Source organism: Fringilla coelebs (genome assembly GCF_963513975.1).
Source record: "Fringilla coelebs genome assembly, chromosome: 2".
Lineage (NCBI taxonomy): Eukaryota > Metazoa > Chordata > Aves > Passeriformes > Fringillidae > Fringilla > Fringilla coelebs.
This window is the reverse complement of record NC_140029.1, coordinates 60,211,356-60,228,733: the sequence shown is the minus strand read 5'-3', so window position 1 is coordinate 60,228,733 and position 17,378 is coordinate 60,211,356. Positions and strand designations below refer to the sequence as shown.

General features: G+C 36.9%; 1 protein-coding gene across 1 annotated transcript in view; it reads left to right on the top strand.

The window, feature by feature from the left end:
- Positions 1-17,378, top strand: part of VWA8 (von Willebrand factor A domain containing 8) — a 179,392-nt gene that overhangs the window by 108,111 nt on the left and 53,903 nt on the right. Inside the window, exons 27-29 of the mRNA XM_084226836.1 lie at positions 7,845-7,953; positions 8,892-9,030; positions 10,731-10,933. Coding sequence (XP_084082962.1) covers positions 7,845-7,953; positions 8,892-9,030; positions 10,731-10,933 — 451 coding nt within the window. The remainder of the gene's footprint in view (positions 1-7,844; positions 7,954-8,891; positions 9,031-10,730; positions 10,934-17,378) is intronic.

Below are 17,378 nucleotides of genomic sequence, written 5' to 3'. Positions count from 1 at the left end.
GCTTTAAACTGAAAGAGGGTATGTTTAGATGAGATATTAGGAAGAAATTCTTTACTGTGAGGCTGGTGAGGCACTGGAACAGGTTGCTCAGAAAAGTTGTGCATGTCCCCTCCCTCCAAGATTTCAAGGCGTCGTTGGGCAGGGCTTTGAGCAACTTGGTCCAGTGGAAGGTGTACCTTCCCATGGCAGGGGGTGTTGATGCCAGATGATCATTAAGGTCCTTTACAACACAAATTATTCTATGATTCTGTGAAACAAATGTAATACATTCTTCCAAAATTCACAGAAAACAGGCTTAAGTAGATTATATTCAAAAATAATTAGAAAACTTACTCTGTCTTGAGCTCTAATGCATAATTTATTTATGAAGAAACAAATATTTCCCTTTCATGGTGAAAGCTTTATGGATATATGGAAAATTGAGTTTGCCACATGACATGCATACTTTATATTTGCTAAGGAGGGACTGATTTTTATGGCATGATGTATTGATAGTGATTCTGGTGTGGGTGAATGAGCACTGGAACAAATTGCCCAGAAAGGCTGTGGAGTGTTTCTTACTGGAGGTATTCAAGAACCTTTGGATGCAACCCTGTGCTCTGGGTGACCCTGCTTGAACAGAGAGGTTGGAGCAGATGGCCACTGTGGTCCTTTCTAGCCTTACACATTCTGTGGTGTTAAGTGTCCGTGTGTGGGTTTCTCCATGTGCTGCAGCACCGCTGTTATCATAGCTAATATCCTACATATAATTATTAAAAAAGATTGGCAGAGTAGTGCCTGTGGTGTACCTTTTAATTTTGATGACAGGACTATTACATGCCTGGGGAAACAGTACTTGAGCAATGACAAAATCTGTCAAATTGACAGAACACACTTGAAACTCTTGCCATAATTTCTTTGCTGAACATCACTTGGTAATTTCTATTTTAACTAATTACAATGTTTGTTATAGTTTTTGAGAAATTTGGTCTTTGGATAATTTTAGAAGTATTAGATGTGGGAGAGGATTCTTTAGTAATGAGACAATTGGAGGTTTAGGAAACGTAACAGAAAGATTGCTGTAATTGGGGACTGCTCAGTCTAAAAGTGAGAAGATAAAAGAAAAATGTAATCATATTGAATTAAAGATAATCAGCTGATCATTTTGAATTGATCACTGAGGTTTTCTAGGACAGGTTACTCCAAGGATGACAGACATACAAGATCCCCACAAGATGCATATCAAAAACTTCACTAGACAGGCAGCTGTGAGCGCATAATTTGTACACTGAAGGCTCAGGGGAGGAGAAACTACAGAAGCAGTTCACACACAGCTGATCAAAACAACTGTGCTGGGGTGAGCACTTGGCTTTGATGGTCTGTCCAACCTACCTGTCTTGGTCTCAATCCATCACTCTCATCCACTACAACTGGAAACTACAGGAAACCTGGCATTTCAGTTTCTTACCCTTCCATTGTAAGACAATCTTGATTTTGGTCATGAGATTCACTCCTGTGTAAGCCACAGGTAGATCACCTTGAATTACAGCCACATCTTTCATGTTTAGGCACAATTGATTTTGTCTTGAGGTTTAAGAACATAGAGATAATCTCTCCAAATCTGTTCCAGCCCATATTGCAATCTCCCATGATGGACAGACGCATTGAGGTAATTTGGTATATGTTGTTTGGACTGCTGCAGAAAAGATACTGGAGTACTGATCTCTCTGTTGTTTTCCATGAATCTGAGAATAGGATAGTGGTGTTACTCTAGTCTGGCCCATCTCCTTCAGAAAAGATGCAGCTTATTCTAAAACCTTAGCTTATTTTTTCGTGATTCATGCCTGAAGACCTTCAGAGATGAAGTTCTATAACCTCCCAAGGCAAGTCAGTCTTGTTTCTAAATAGCCTCGGCACTAGAAAGTTACCTCTCAATCTTCCTTTATTTTAAGGCCTCTGTTTGGTTTTATTTTTCTTTAATGCTCCTTGTTTCACTTGATGTGTATCCATCATTAAGTATTGGGTAGAAACTGGTCAAGTTCATTTTTGCAGAAGCCAAGTACAGTAGTATGAGAATACAGAATAGAAATGTATTGACATTTTAAAAGCCCAGTATGTTTGCATTTCCTGCCATATTTAACTCACCTCTGGTTTTCTAAACATAAATCTCCACATCCTTTTTACAAAACCCTCCGTAGCACTTACCCCATCTTCACTTTATGTGATCAACTTTCTTGACACTTATGTTTTTCTCACTGTATTGGGTTTTTTTCAGATTGGTTTTATGACATGTCAATATCACTTTCTGTTTTAAGCTAGTTTTCTGCTACCTGCTTGCTCTCTCACAAGCTGGCAATCTGAAGGTGTGATTTCTATGTTGTTCCAGCAACAGCAGCATATCCTCACAGATGACTTTTGTGCCCCAGTCTTTTTTTGGTAGACTTTAAAGACTTACTTGCTATCGTAATAAATTGCACAGCAGTTCTATTTAGTAACATGAAAACTGGGATAATAGTCCAAACCATTTCTTCCTAAGGATGTTAGTCACACAACGGCAAAATTGTTGTATAAGAATACAAATTCTGTACAATTAAATTTTGTGATACAGAAGCATTTCCAGGAGATTCTGGGGCAGGAAAATTGTTATAGTGAAATGCTGACTCCTTTACACAGGTGCTGTCTGGCATGTCTTGAATCAAATGATTTGTGAATTCTTATTATACTAAGCTTTGGAGAAGGCTGTCACCTATTACTGAATTAAAAAGAAAACTTGCATAAATCAGAATTATTTAAATTGCTGCTGAAACATAACTGCTGTAAATATAGGAAGAAAAAAACATGAGACACACAAGCAACACACTAAAGTACAGGGTCTCAATAGAAGAATTATTTAGGTATGTATCCAGCTGAAATTGCTGAAATCCAAGGAAAATTTAACAGATGCTTGCAGTGACCCTTATGGGAATTTTAGATTAAATTCTGGAATTAATATACCTAGTCTTGGAAGGGAAGATTAGATGGTATATAATGACCATTTACAGAATGATTCTTGCAGTAGTTGTTTTTTCAAGAGAGAAATTAATTTGTTAATACTAATTTATTTATTAGCAAAATTAATATAATGTATTAGACCTGTAAAGGAATTCTTTACTTGGTCTTTTTGCTTTCTTCAGTTTCCAGGTAGGATAACCATTCCTCAAGGTACTGACGTGTTCAGTATTGTCAGGTGTTAAAGTACTGTCTGTCTCTCTTGGTGCCACCTGTCCACTAGTTTATAATTTTTATCAGTATTGTATGTAAAGCAGATGGATTGTCTATGATGGTTTGCCAAGACATAGTAGGTAAAATGAATTATTCATGGTACTAACTCATTATCTTTCTTTATGTGTACAATTACATTTTGTTTTTCCCATTGACATCTGTAATGTCATATTGTAATAAATTCATGTTAATCTGCCATTTCAGTGCACAGTTCAGGCCATCTGCAATTTCTAGGTAAAACAGCATTTAATCCTAATTCTGACATTTATCCTTGATGAAATTGCCATTCCACATTTTTCCTCCTGTCACTATTCATTTCCAGGTGCTTCCTATAAATTCAATATTTGTTTTATATCAACTGGGTTTTTTATATGTAATGCAAATATGTACATTTTAACAGCTTTGTTTTTCTCTTGAGCCTGTTCTTTCATGTGGCTTTTTTCCCCCCCGGGTAATCTGTAGTTAATTATTGGGTATGTCTCCTATCATACAGGGCCTGTTGCCAACCCTGTGTGTTGCAAGGCCAGCTGAGGAAGGGGAATTGTACGGGAACAGGAGTTTTAACATACAACTGTTCTGAATGTCTAATTCAGAATGTCTACTGAATGTCTTCAAATCAAAATATATTTGGATAAATTATGGAGAACTGGTTGGCAAGGAATTTTCCTGATTTCAAGCTGTATCTTTCTTAAGTCCAAAAAGGTTACGTGGGATGGAAATCTTTTCAGCTAGATGGAGCACAGGCTGTTACTGGAGACCTTGAATAATACATTCTGTGCCAGCACTGAGCTGGTTTACAAGATCATATATTAAGCAGCTTTGTTGTATGTCATAGTTCATCTCCACAGCTGTACTAATACGATGCCTGGCAGTGAAGAATTTGTTTTCAGTGGAGCTGCAGTTTTACAGCATTCATATCCATCTTGTAGTATGTTCTCTGAAAGCTAAACAAATAACTTTATGAGCAGGTTCTGTTGGCTTTTTAACACAGTTGTTTGGTGATTTAGGTTTTTTGTTGTTTGATAATTTTTTTAAATACCCTAAAATGAATTTATTTGCTTAAATCAAAAATATAAAACAGAAAGAAATTGTGTTCTTTAGGTGTCACTTTTAAAAGTTTTCTAGCAGCACAAGAGAATTATGTTTTGACAGATCATTTTCCCTTTGATGGCTGTGCATGCAGAAATTCAGGATAAACAGTAATTTCTTGTAGAAGTGCCCTCATGCAATCACTTTTCTGAACCCTGCCTACATATACATTTCATGGACAGCAGTAATCATGTAGAAAACCAGGATCTAAAATTAAGGGTGTATAAACAGAAAAACAATTTTGAATTTTCCTTAAGCAACAGGTTTTGACACATCCATAATCAAAGAACTGATCAGGAATAAATCCTTAGAAATTGCTTTTAAATCCTGGATTTCTTACAAGATTAATGCAGTCTGCCTGTAGCTTTTCTGTTCTAGAAACCCTTTCCAGCTTTTGACGAAGGCAAAAATCATAGATTTCTTTGTACAACCCAGGTTGGAGAGACCAGTGAAGTTTTAGTACCATTCTTACTCAGCCACTGCACTTTTTATACCTATCAGATCTCTTTGCCTTACAGATTTTTGCCAGTGTTGACATTTCCATTGTTTTCTATCTGCCTTTTATGTAAATGCTACTTGGTTAATTAATTTGCAATATAGAAGTGTGGCAGGAGCATCTAGTGAAGTTTTACTAGTTCTGTCACTTCAAGTTATTTTCAAAATTTGCTTGTTATAAGTCCTGGAAAAATAAAGTAGTTTCGTTACTTTGATGTGTATCATATGTATTCACTAGGGGAAGGCTGTGAAGATGTATACACATTTTTAGTGTGGATATGTTATTCCATTGTTCTGCACCCTCACTTCCTCCTGAAACTCATTCAGCAGACTGATTGTAAGACCTTAATGCCACCAGCTTCTTCAACACTCTTAGTCTTTCTTAGACCAGATTTACACAAGAGAACAGTGGGACAGCAAAGAAAAAAAAAGATTACTCTTGACAAAGAGCTTTGTATTGTGAACTCTGCTTTCTGTATTCTGAAATTCAGATCTACATTTCCTCCTCTTTGCTATTTATGATGACTAGCTCTGCTGCCTCAGAGGAACTAAATCATTCAGAAACAGGGAAGAGAACAAAACCTCAAAAATCTAGGAGAAAGTAGAAATCAGTTTTTCTGAAGGAAGAGAGGAACTATTAGCAAAGGAGATCTCCAGAAAGCTGAAAGAGAGTGGAAATGTTTATTTGGGAATGCAATCTGTCATTCTATATAAAAAGCAAGGTATTGGGTTAAAGATGGTTATTAACATTTGTTTTCTTTCAAATTTTAATAGCTATTCATGATCATTAGTAAAGTTCTTGATTTCTAGGATGTTATCTATGGGAGTAATGTGTGAGAAATTAAAACTAAAGTCCAAATCCTTGTGAGAGCTGATGTTCCACTGAGCTAATGGGAAATAACTATTGTTGATTATAGGCATATCAGAGATTATGCTATTCAGAGTCATAGAGCAAAAAGAAGTCTCCAGGGTTTTTTTTTTTGCACACAAGACAGCTTGTGGCTGAAGACATAAACAATGCTTTGCCAACAAATCATTTAGAAACCCAAATGGAAGCCTGAAGTAAAATTCTATTTCATAGATATCTAAACTGACATTCAGTCTAGTGGCTTGACTGTTTGTCTGTTTTTCTGGTTGCATGGATAAATGTATCTAAGAATTTTGTATATGTTGAAATACTTCATCATGAATGTTTTTTCCTAATGGTGTTGAATGTTGCCATGGGAAAACACAGCCCCATATACTTGAGGGTTTTTGGTTTTGTTTTTGCTTTTATCTGCTTCAATTTCTCTTCTTCATTTGGGAAGAATTTTGGCTATACTAGCTAGGTATAACAGTGGAAAAATGCAGAATGAAGTGAGGAAAAATGCAATATCAATCACTCTGCAAACACTGATGTCTAATGATATTTTTAGTCAGGCAACAAACAAGCTATGAAGACTCTCCTGGTTCTTTGACTAAGAGAGGGAATTAATGAGATACTCTTCCCTCATTACATGCCCCAATGGCACATTGCTGGCAGCTAGCCATTTGTTTATCTGTGAGCACCAATGATCAATAGCATCCAAACCATTTTCTGTTTGCAAAGCAGTGTGTTTGGCTGTCTGAGTGCCTTGGCAGATGGTCCAAACACAGAATGGTGATGGAGGCTGAGTAAATGCCAGTGACTTCTGGCTTCTGATTGCTTGAGGTTTGGTATCAATATATCATTAAGAAATGTTAAGACATCTTTCCTGAATGAGTAGCAAAAATTAAGGGATATCTGTATTCATCCCCTGACTTTTCCCATAAGTTCTTAGGGGAAAAATAAAATAAAACTAAAATTCTCTACGTTTTATATATAGCCCAAGTGATATTTTAATTTGGGATTTTTTTGGGGGGGGGATCCCTTCTTATTCTGAAAATAATATAGAGAAGAAATTAAACAATCCTCTAATATTTAAAAGCGCCGGGTTGGTTGGTGAGGAGGGGGAAAGTAATTGTAAGAGTAGGAACAAGCATCATCAGATAGGACAGAAGAGACCAAGCAGATACTTTTTAACAAACAGTCTAAGAGAACTTCCTTAAAATAGACTTTGAAGATATTTATAGAAACTGGGAGAAGGAATGTCTTCTATTCTCTTGCCAAGTCCTGTGGCTGTGCAATAATGTGCGACACAGAATGCTGTTTTGATAGGAGGTCTCTTTAGGAGTGACTGGTCCCAAAAAAAAAGAAGCCAAAAGTGATGAGTTCATTAGCTTGAAGGTATCTGTGCCAATTAATGAAGTCAAACTGCTTTCAGTGTCTGGAAATCACTACATAGGAAAGAAAGAAAAATTGCACTGTCTGTATTTTGCTGTGATGCTAGATTGTCACACATCAGCATTTTCTTTTCCTGTATAAATGAGTTTTGCTGTGGTCCACATATTTCTTCCTTAGATAAAAGATACAGAAATGAGGAATTTATACCAAGGCAGGCAAATGTGGCTTTTGAAGTTGTCCCTATCCTTTCTGTAGATTGTACTGGCCAGAAGGCAGTGCAATACTCTCATGTCTGTATTCCTTTGCCTTTTTTCATGTGAGCAGTGTAAAATAAACAGAAATAATTTTTCTTTCATGGTTAACAAGCCACAGAGCTAACTGTGCTTATTCTGCTGGTCTTTTAGAAGAGTGAGCTGCTGGCAGGAGTTCCTTTAAGGGGTGCTGGCACAACCTGATCCAAATAAAGCAAAGCAAGAGATGGTTTGGATATATCTCATATAATTCAGACTGGAAAACTTCTCCTTTTGAGGCCATATTATGAATGACTTCTTCTTTTATGATACTGCTTAGATTGTGTCTATATTAGTAGTCCAGAAGGATAAAATTTTTCTGATTTAAAATGTAAAAAGGAATAAAATATTTTAGCAAGGAAACACTTTCTGCAAGAGAGTCTTCAGATATATTTTGTTGGGAAAATGCAGTTGTCTGAATTATTTATTCCATATCACTTACTGGTTAATAAATGTAAAAATTCATTTGTTCCTACATTATTTGACAGACTGCCATTACCAGATCATAAGTTTATGGGCTACTGGAAGGTCAATCAGCCAGGAAATGCAGAAAAGAAAATGCTGTGTCCATCAGAAACTCAAAAAATAGAAGTAAAGGTTTGTATTTTAAATTTTTTTTTTAATTCATATAGTACTAGTTTTATTTATTGGGTTGTGACAAGTCTAAAATGTCATCAATTCCTTCAGGAAAAAGAGTGTGTACAAGGCATGGTCCTTGTCACTTGTTCTTGGAGTTTTTACACTGACTAGAAAAATATACCTAGCTGTCACAGTGTAAGATGTGCTTGAAAACCAGTAAGCTCGTCCAGAAGTTCTTGAAAAGAAGTATTTATAAGGATATTGAAAATACCTTATCTGAAGAAACTTTGTAGTTGTCTTGGATGTTTGGGAGTGGCCAGTTACAGGCCCCAGATCTCAATTTTTGGCTATGATCAGTGACTGAAAAGAAAGCTGCTTTCTGTTTCTATTTTGCCTGCAGCTCAAGTCTTACAGGTCTTTGGCGCTGGCAAGTTTGAATCTGAACTTTTGGTACCATTTGATCTGCAGCCAAAGTTTCTAAGTCCTTTTCAGCTCTGAGTTCTTGGCTTAACTTCAATAATTATTACTCCAGTGAGTAATGAAAAACCTGTACTGCTAATGTGCTGTATGGGTGAGATTTAAACTTTATATAAGGAGAAATTGCCATATAATTTCTTTGAAACAGAAATATTCTTGTATTTTCCTTGTATAAACTGTGTTTCATCAGTACATGATATCTCCTCATGCTACTAAGTGATAATGGTTCCAAACCATGAAAAGACTGAAGAGGAGAGGCACGAGGTTTCTATACCATAAAGGAAATGGTAGTGTGGGCTTCAGAGAGTTTATATAAAAGACATTTCCTGTTCCCTTTAATTTGTTTAGTAATAACTATAAAATTATTTAGTGGATTTTTATTGTTAATCGTATTACAGCAATAAGAAGGCTTCTGTGTTTTCATAAAGAATGGGGAGTGGAATATTTTAGGAAGCCCTCATGATTATTATTTGTTTTAGGGCCCTGTGAACTTAAATATTCAAGGCTTTCCACTGGAACGACATGAAGCCAGGTCCATCAGTTTCACAGAAGAACTTGCTTTTTGGACACTGCCTTTAGAAGAAATTAACATAGTTTGTGACGTCACGGTAACAAAAGGTACAGTAAGCAAAGCTACTGACTTTTGTAATGATCTGCAACATTACAAAGAGGTAAGATGTCCTGGAGATGAGGAAGGACTGGGCTGTTGACTTCTTAAATGCTTGCCAATAGTCAGTGGCAGAATATAAAAGGGCAGTATGAGGGATTTCAGGTGTAGTAACAACTCCAGTGCATTTACATTCTAGATATGCTTGCAGTAGAGTATACGAATAATACTAAGAATTGTAATATGAGAATTAAAAATATAGAGTATGGGAGTGAACTATAGGAATAACAATTTATCTTTTTCCACCTTTTTTTTTAAATAGTAGGTGAAATATAAAAATAATCCACTGAAATTGGTGCATAATTTCACTGAGTCGTGTCAATGTAAGGATATGCATCTTTTTCAAACTAGGAGAAAGATGTGTAATTAAAGTAGGACACAGCCACAAAATTGCAAGTTTGTTAAATTTGTGTGTTCAACACTGTATTACTTGACAAAAACAATTCTTTGACTTTTCCTCTCTCAATTCAATTTTAATAGAAATCTTTTAACTTGGAGAGTTCTGTGCTTTTTTCATCTGTGCTCATACTGATTCCTTCTCACTGGACCAAACTGCCTTAGTTACCTCTACAGCTTATGTCCCACAGGGAATTGCACCATTGGGAATACTCATAAATGTTTTCAGGGTTGATCGTTAAGCATGTCTTGATGCCTCAAGTTTTTAGCTTTTATGGTTTTCAGATCCTGTGCTGCATTAGTGTATGACTCTGAGCTCCATACAGAGTGATAGTAAGCTCTCACATTTTAGTCAGACAAAACAACAGGCCTTCCAGGCCTGGAACCAGGGTCACCCTCACAGCCTCAGGCGCTGAAAAGTAGAAGTAAAAGTACATGGGGGAGCAAACTAAGGGAATATGACTTCATTCCCTGAAGCTATAATTGGACAATTAACCTCTGATATGCAAATAGACAAAACATATCTGCTTGAACATCTCATGACCGTTGTCCATCTTGGGTGTAGCCTCTGCAAGGCTTTTGCACTGCCCAAGGTGTATCTGTTAAAGGCATTTAATAAATACTTGCTTTATTCTCTAACTCTGTCTAGCCTCTGTTCTAGGTAGCCATTCCAAGGCATCAGTCTAGCCATTATTATGTATTATATACAGATCTTTAATGATCAATACTGGAATGCTGCTCCTTCTACTTGCAGTCCAATCTACAAGTACATTAGCATGCTTTCATGGAAGTGAAACAGAAATTAGGTAGCTTTTTATTGGTTTCAAGAATTGTCTGAAATTATTCAGGAAGGTGGTTTATGTGAAAAGTTCTGTGCATTGTTTGTACAATGTACTAATTTTATGTTTAATTATTAAATACATGAATTTAAAGGGAGGATAGGATAGAGAAAGAAGAAGAAACTATTATAAATCAGCAAAATCAGAGGAACATACTAGCAGCTGGCAGACACTGCAGTCATGCCTACGCAAATGTGCCTTGGACTACTTGTTTAGAGTTAATGGTGTTGTGGCAAGGTTCTGCCTGTTAACGTTCAGTTAGTATCAAGAGATCATTTCTCTTCATCTCCCTTGTCAACAGTGGTAATTTTTCAGTACTTTTTGCTATATCATCTGCCAAGTTTATGACATATCTATTTCCAGAAGAGAAATGCACACTGTCAGTAGCCTTTCACTGTTTTGTTTTCTTATTTCAGAAGAGGAACATAAAAATGTTCTTTATGTTACTACATGCAATCCCGTTTCCTTGTACTTCATGAACATTTCTAGTAAGACTGGATACTTTGTGGATCTTCATGACCTCTTCCCAAGAAGAGTTGGAAGTGTCTGGCAACCTTTTGTGACTACAGCACCACTGGGAAATCCACTTAAAGGTCAAGTGGTTCTACATGAAGAGGAGGTAAAAAAAATTGAATTCCAGCTAAATGTTTAGTCATGAGCGAAGTAGTATCATGAGGGTATGTCACTGGGGACTCTACCTCTATAGACTGGGCAAGGCTACCTCCTGCTGAATATTCTCTCTTTTACTCTACTTGTAGCTTGGGAGTTGCCTTCAGCTTTAGTTTTTAAATGGAGATTTTCCTCTTGCACTCTTTACCTGGCCAATGTCCTCTTCCATTCTTGAAGCTGATTTCTATCTTCTTATCTTGGGAGATTTGGCTTATGGGAGAAAGAGGGAGAGTGGGTCAAGTTCAGGAGTCTCAGTCAAACAGCATATGTTTGCAAAGAACATAAGTTCACATAAAATGTTTTATGTTAGTTTAAGTTCTGCTCCAATCTTGTCCCCCTTTTACTTTTCAACTAGTATATAAGAGACATTTTCTGAGTCACTGAGTAAAATGTTGCTTATATTTGCTCCATATTTGTTTTGTAAATCCTTGTATTTCTTCTTCTGTAACCTGTGAAGTGTTGAGACTAGAAGGAAGACTAAGTAAGCCTTGACATCCACAATGCAAATTGAGAACCACTAACAATTTCAGTGTTGGTTTGACTCAAATGCTTTTTAAAAGACAACTTTTGCATATTGCACTTTCCCTTACTATCTGCGATCTGATTGTAACATTTCCAATTGAAAATTTCTTTGCCCAGGAGTGGGAATAGGTAACAGTATATGCCTGTTGCTGCTGTTCATTTCTTAACAATAGTTCATTTCTTAAAAATAGTTTATTAGGCTACCTAGCACTCCCTGTGTTTTGACACGGGCATTAACTGAGTCATTATTGTTGGCTGTTTTTTCCTTTCTTTGAATTTGTTCTGTCAATGTTTCTGTAGGTGAGAGGCTTCAACCTAGAAGAACTTATCCTACATTGAGTTGGGGTGTTAATAGTTTTCAGTCGTTTCTAGTGTTTCTGCAATGCTGTTGTTCCAGGAACATTTGTCAAGTGTTGCTGCTACTCTCTGGTGTCAGATGCTGCTGTTAAGCTCAGTGCCTTATGAGAAACACAATTCTTCTGCCTTTGGTAGAACTGCCTATGCAGGTGCAGCTGCCTATTGGGTACTTTCCAATGCAAACTGGAAACAATATGATTCTGAGGTTACCTGCTTGTTGAACAGCTATAGAAATACCATTTGGGCTATTTTGAGGTGCACATAGCACATTTTTTTGATTCTAAATAATTCTTGGCTTCCTTTGGAGAAGTTGATGCAGGAAACTAAAACAGATGGCAGTCTGTCTTGTATCTAAGAATGTTTAGAATGTCTCACACTTTTTAATATAAAGCCAGCAATATTCTTTGCACTCCAAATCTCAAAGATTCCTACTATTTTGTTTTAACTAAATCCCACAAGCATCCGGTGTCAGAAATGAAGGTTCTTCTGTGAACCGTTAGGTAGTTATCTCAGAGTCTGGTTTTGGCTGTCCTCATGGAATATACCTTTTAGTGATGGTATGATAGATACATTTTTCGGACTCTGAAATAAAATTTTTGACATGAAGAGACTGTGGTAGTTCAGTGTCCCTTTCCAGATGACTTCAGTCCTGCTAGAACCTCATGTTTTTCTCTAACAAAGCTTAAATATTGCCAGCTTCAGATTTGCCTTTCTTGGCAAGTGCTACAGGTGAATATATTCTGTCTGTAAATAAGCTTGTTTTACACTGGAAAATAATAGAGAATTAAAATATTCTGAATGTTTTGCATTATCTTAGAACTTTTTAGATATTTTTACCATTAAGGCGGACCTTATTCACTGTTTGTAAAAATATGTGTCATTTAATTACAAACTTGTTTGCAAAAAGTCCTATTCTTAGGACACCATTCAAAAGTAATTTTAGACTTCTTGAGAACTTAAGCAAGCAACTTAGAAAACAAAAAGAGAAGGAAGAATATTCTCATGTATATTGCATGCTCATATCCATGGACTACATTGGTAATTTCTTTGGGGTTGATTCTTAAGTAAGCCATTAAAACAAAGGTTAGGTGCTGCTGTTGTAGTGTTCACAGCCACTGCTATCCTTCCTTATGTTGGGGTTCAAGTGTTGGGATCTCTAGTTCCTGCTGAATCACAAGAGGGATTCTCAAGCAGTGTAATTTTTCCACATAGAGCTTAGGTTTTATTCCTAACTCTTCCTACAGTGGAGCCATGGAAAAATCATGTGCTCTGTGCACCTGTGAAATGAGGTGGATGTTGCTGTGTATGAAATTTAATCCATTATTAGTGATGTTAGCAGGTAAGCATATGGCCTAAAATAATCATCCAAGTACCTTTTGTATTTGCTGTGAGAACAGAGATGACCTGAAGAGCACTTCTTCTCTGCTCAAGTAGGACATGTTTAATTGCCCTCTGGAAGTTCCACTCTCTTTCCACTGGCTACAGAAAGAGGCTTGACATATAGTCAAGGTGCCTACATTTTAGGTGTACTAAGATCATGGGCAGGCATAAACTCAGAACTTGCAGCATTCACTTATTAAGAAAAGTAGATTAGTGGCACATCTGCGTTTTGAGCAAGGCTACAGGAGTTAGCTAGTTGTGCCACTGTGCATCAAACTAAACAAGAAAAACAAATAATATAAATAACATATTTGATGCTTTAGAGATTCATCTGTGTTTAGTTGCAAAAAGACTAAGAAGTATGAACAATATTTGTAAAAAAAAAACTTGCATCTATTAAATAAAGGGGCCACTTGACAGCTGCTATTTCATAATAATCATATCATCCATTAATTAGACAATACCAAAAGCAGCTTTTTCAATTTTTTTCTTTTAATAAAGGTCTTTGGAGATTAATGTTTCTGACTAAGTTATAAAAAAGAACAATTTTAAATGGATGATAACCTTATTGGAAAAGATGAAATTATTATATTGTGGCTCTTCAAATAAGCTTGTGGGTTTTATCTTGTTCTCAGATGACATCCATCTAGATTCAGTAGAGCCCTGCAGTTAAATAAAATGAAAAATCACTATTTCTTCCTGTCCTTTTAAATAAAAATTTACTGAAAGTAAACTCCTCAGGGATTTAACTTAATGGCACAAGTGGGAGATTTATCTGATTTTAAGCCACATTTACATCTTCTTGGAAGAAAGGGTAGATGATTTTATTCCTCTTGGTGGCCATTGGTCTCAGTGAGTGCAAGCTGTTTTGACTCTGTCTTTTTGTTCAGTCTAAACTCATAGGCTTCGAAAGGACTCTACAGAAATCTCAAGTAACTTTGTAAGATGGGAATTGTATTCATCTCTTCAAAGCAGCAATGCCTCTGCCATCTGTCCTCCCCACGAGTACTTCAGGGCATAATCTTATTTCCTGCTAGAGCTTTGCGCGCTCTGTATGCACTTTTCTTTCTGCATCTTTCACATCTACTGCTCAGAAGGAGAACAAGTACAGACAGAAAAGAGTTTTGATAACTTTTATGCATGATTTTATATGGGGTTTTAGGAGCAAATTGCACATAGAGAATTGATTTTCTTCATAAATTAACAGCACACTTCCAGGATTGTTTACAAGCACTTAACTGTGTTGAATGGCTACAACTGGACAAACAGAGGAACCTAAGGCTACCTCAGGGTGCGCAACAAGCTTTGTTGAGGCAGTGTCCTGCTGGCATCCTTTAACTCTGCTTTTATCTTTCTTGGTCAGGAAGTGGGGTGGGGGGGGAAGGAAATGCTTTTCCCTGTCCCACTTGCTGCTGCAGTTCTGTCAAAGCTCTCTGATAACAAGGGAGTGAGAGAGTCTGTGGCACAGAAACTGATACAACAATCCACCTCACTCACCTCACTCACATGTAGGAGATGGCAACCATTTTTTTAAAGAAGACTTCTTTTAACAGTTTGTGATCTGGCCTGTAGCACAAGTGAGGATCTGAATATGAAAGTACCAGTAACATTTTAACTTCTGTAATCTCTAGTCCCCATGATATTCTGATGTATGTCTGCATAACAAAGGATGTATTTTCTTATTTTCTTCCAAAACTAGTTCTTTTTTTTTTTTAATATATAAGACTTTCCTTTTCTATGAGTACACCTCATAGTAAAGGTCTGCCTATGTAAAACCATGTGCACCTTTGGTAGAATGGGAGAAGGCTCATTTTCCATAAGCACAAAGCTTATACCACTACTTGTTGTTCTCAGTTCACTAAAATCTCAAATACAGTCTCCCAAATCATCTGAAAGACACCACTTGCATTAATTAGAACACCAGTATTCTACTTGAAAACGTTTCCCTACCTCTGAAGATGTGGTTTGAGCCCCAAGCCATAAATTTTTGCACAGACTTTTTCCAATTGAAACTGATGAACAGTGTGTTAATGCTTGTGTCTGTTCCTATTATTTACAGTGTCAGGCTTGTAATGTTTCTATCACTCAAGGGATCCTTGAGTAGCTCTAATAGAAAAGGTGGGACAGGAAGCAAGAGGATGTATGATTACCCTGCCAAGCTAAGGATCAGCCTCAGTCTGAAGCAGACTGTGTGTGCAATCTTGCTCGCTGAGGACATGAGCATTGAGGGCAGAACAGATCAAAACTGACAGTGAGTTTGGGGAGAAGAATGCAAGAATATTAAACTGAGTTATTTGCACTGTCCCACTCTGAAACTTCCCCAAGCTCTCCCCTCTGTCTGCAAAACCATAAGGAACAACTTCCCATACCAGCAAAATGAAGTCACAGCCCTGTTTGGTTTAAGAACTTTTTAGAGGAAAGTGCTGGCTAAAATAAAAACAGCAGTAAGGAAAGGGAAACTTTGCAGTAACTAAAAATAAAGGCACACCACTTCACAAGATTGGTTATTGCATCTGTCCAGAGTTTGGAATTCCAGACATTGGGGTCGGGAGGTCACCCAAAGGTTACTTTTCTCCCAGTCAAGAACAAACAGAGCAGAACTGCACACCAACAGTCTTCTCCCAGCCCACTTGAAGAGTTGCCAGAGCTGCTCTTGGATGTGTTCACAAGTGACGCAAAAATCTATTCTTGAACACAGACAGAATATACATCAGTCACTTAGCACAGAAGGAAGCCATTAACATCAAAAGGGGTGGAGTAGAGAAGCTTTTTATACTACCAACTGCTCTCATAAATTTAACACTAAGTGGAAGAATGTAATTGATTCCTATGTGTTCTTTATCTCACGTGGAAGGCTGATGCTGTTTCAGAATTGTATAAATGAAATACGGCAGAAAACCAAAATCCAAAGCACATGTCCTATTTTTTTTTCTGAATCACATTTCTATAATTTTAGTTTGTAATACATAAGCAAGCTTCTTTTTTTAGAAATATTGAACTTGAACTGAAATTCCCAAATGCTCCAAATAACATGATAATATTTTAAATACTTTACCATATTTAGCTTCAAATTACTGTCATTATTAAAGCTAACTCTCACAAATATTTCTAGTGAAAGTATGAGGAGTACCCAAGGAGAACAAAACTGCTGTGACTCAGATTGTTCATATTTGTTTTATTTAGGGAAATTCGTGGGAATTTACGTTTTACTTCCTTAACGTCTATTGTGCGTTATTGCACATGTTGTACGTAGGCAGTTTACTTTTAGTAAGTCCTTGCAGAACCTAATGTCCTTGCAGAAGTGAATGTTTCCTTGAATGGCAAACGAAAAATTGAGCCCAAGGTTTAATTAACTTATTCCTTTGTACCTTTTGAATTTCATTTGATGCAGTTAAGGTTGGCCCTGAATGACTGTTGTCTTGAATTCTTAGTTAAACACATTAGGAGCAGCTATAGCGCTTTGCAAAAAGAGCTGTTTCAAAAGCCCCCATCATTTGATAGCATGTGTGACCCTTGGGCATCAAGTAACAAATGAGACATCTGAAGAAGTTCAAAATTTAGCTCACCATTTTTTCATGTGATGGAGATTTGCGCCTTCCCATCTGCTTCTAGTCTCCATCCTTTTGAGTTATCCTGCTATCCTCCAACAGCTGTCCTACCTCTGACACAATAAGCTGTCAGAGAGTGCAGGTCGCAGAAGGATTGTCACATCCTGGGATATTTAATATCCACAGGCTCCACAGTATCAGAAGTATGAACTTGGAGAGAAAGTGCTGAGCCATTTCTTCTTTCACCAGTTTGCCACATTCAGTGGGACTTAAGCAATAGGTACAACAGAAAAATGGTAAGAAAACATAAAAACTGAAATGAAGTGTTTTAGTGACTTGACAGAACTTATTGGTATGTCTCTTATCTGTAGCTGCATCTTAGACATGTAAGCCATACTAATCCAGTTCCTAGATGTTATCCAGAAGTGAATGTGAGATGTATAGATAAAATGCTGTGGAAAAACTGTAGTCTCATTCCAGCCCTTGCATGTACTTAACCTCTTCAGTTTCTCCATGAACTTCAAAATGAACCAAGAAAATCCAGCTTACATTTTGCAACAAAATGTAAATCATCTTTTCAAAATGCCA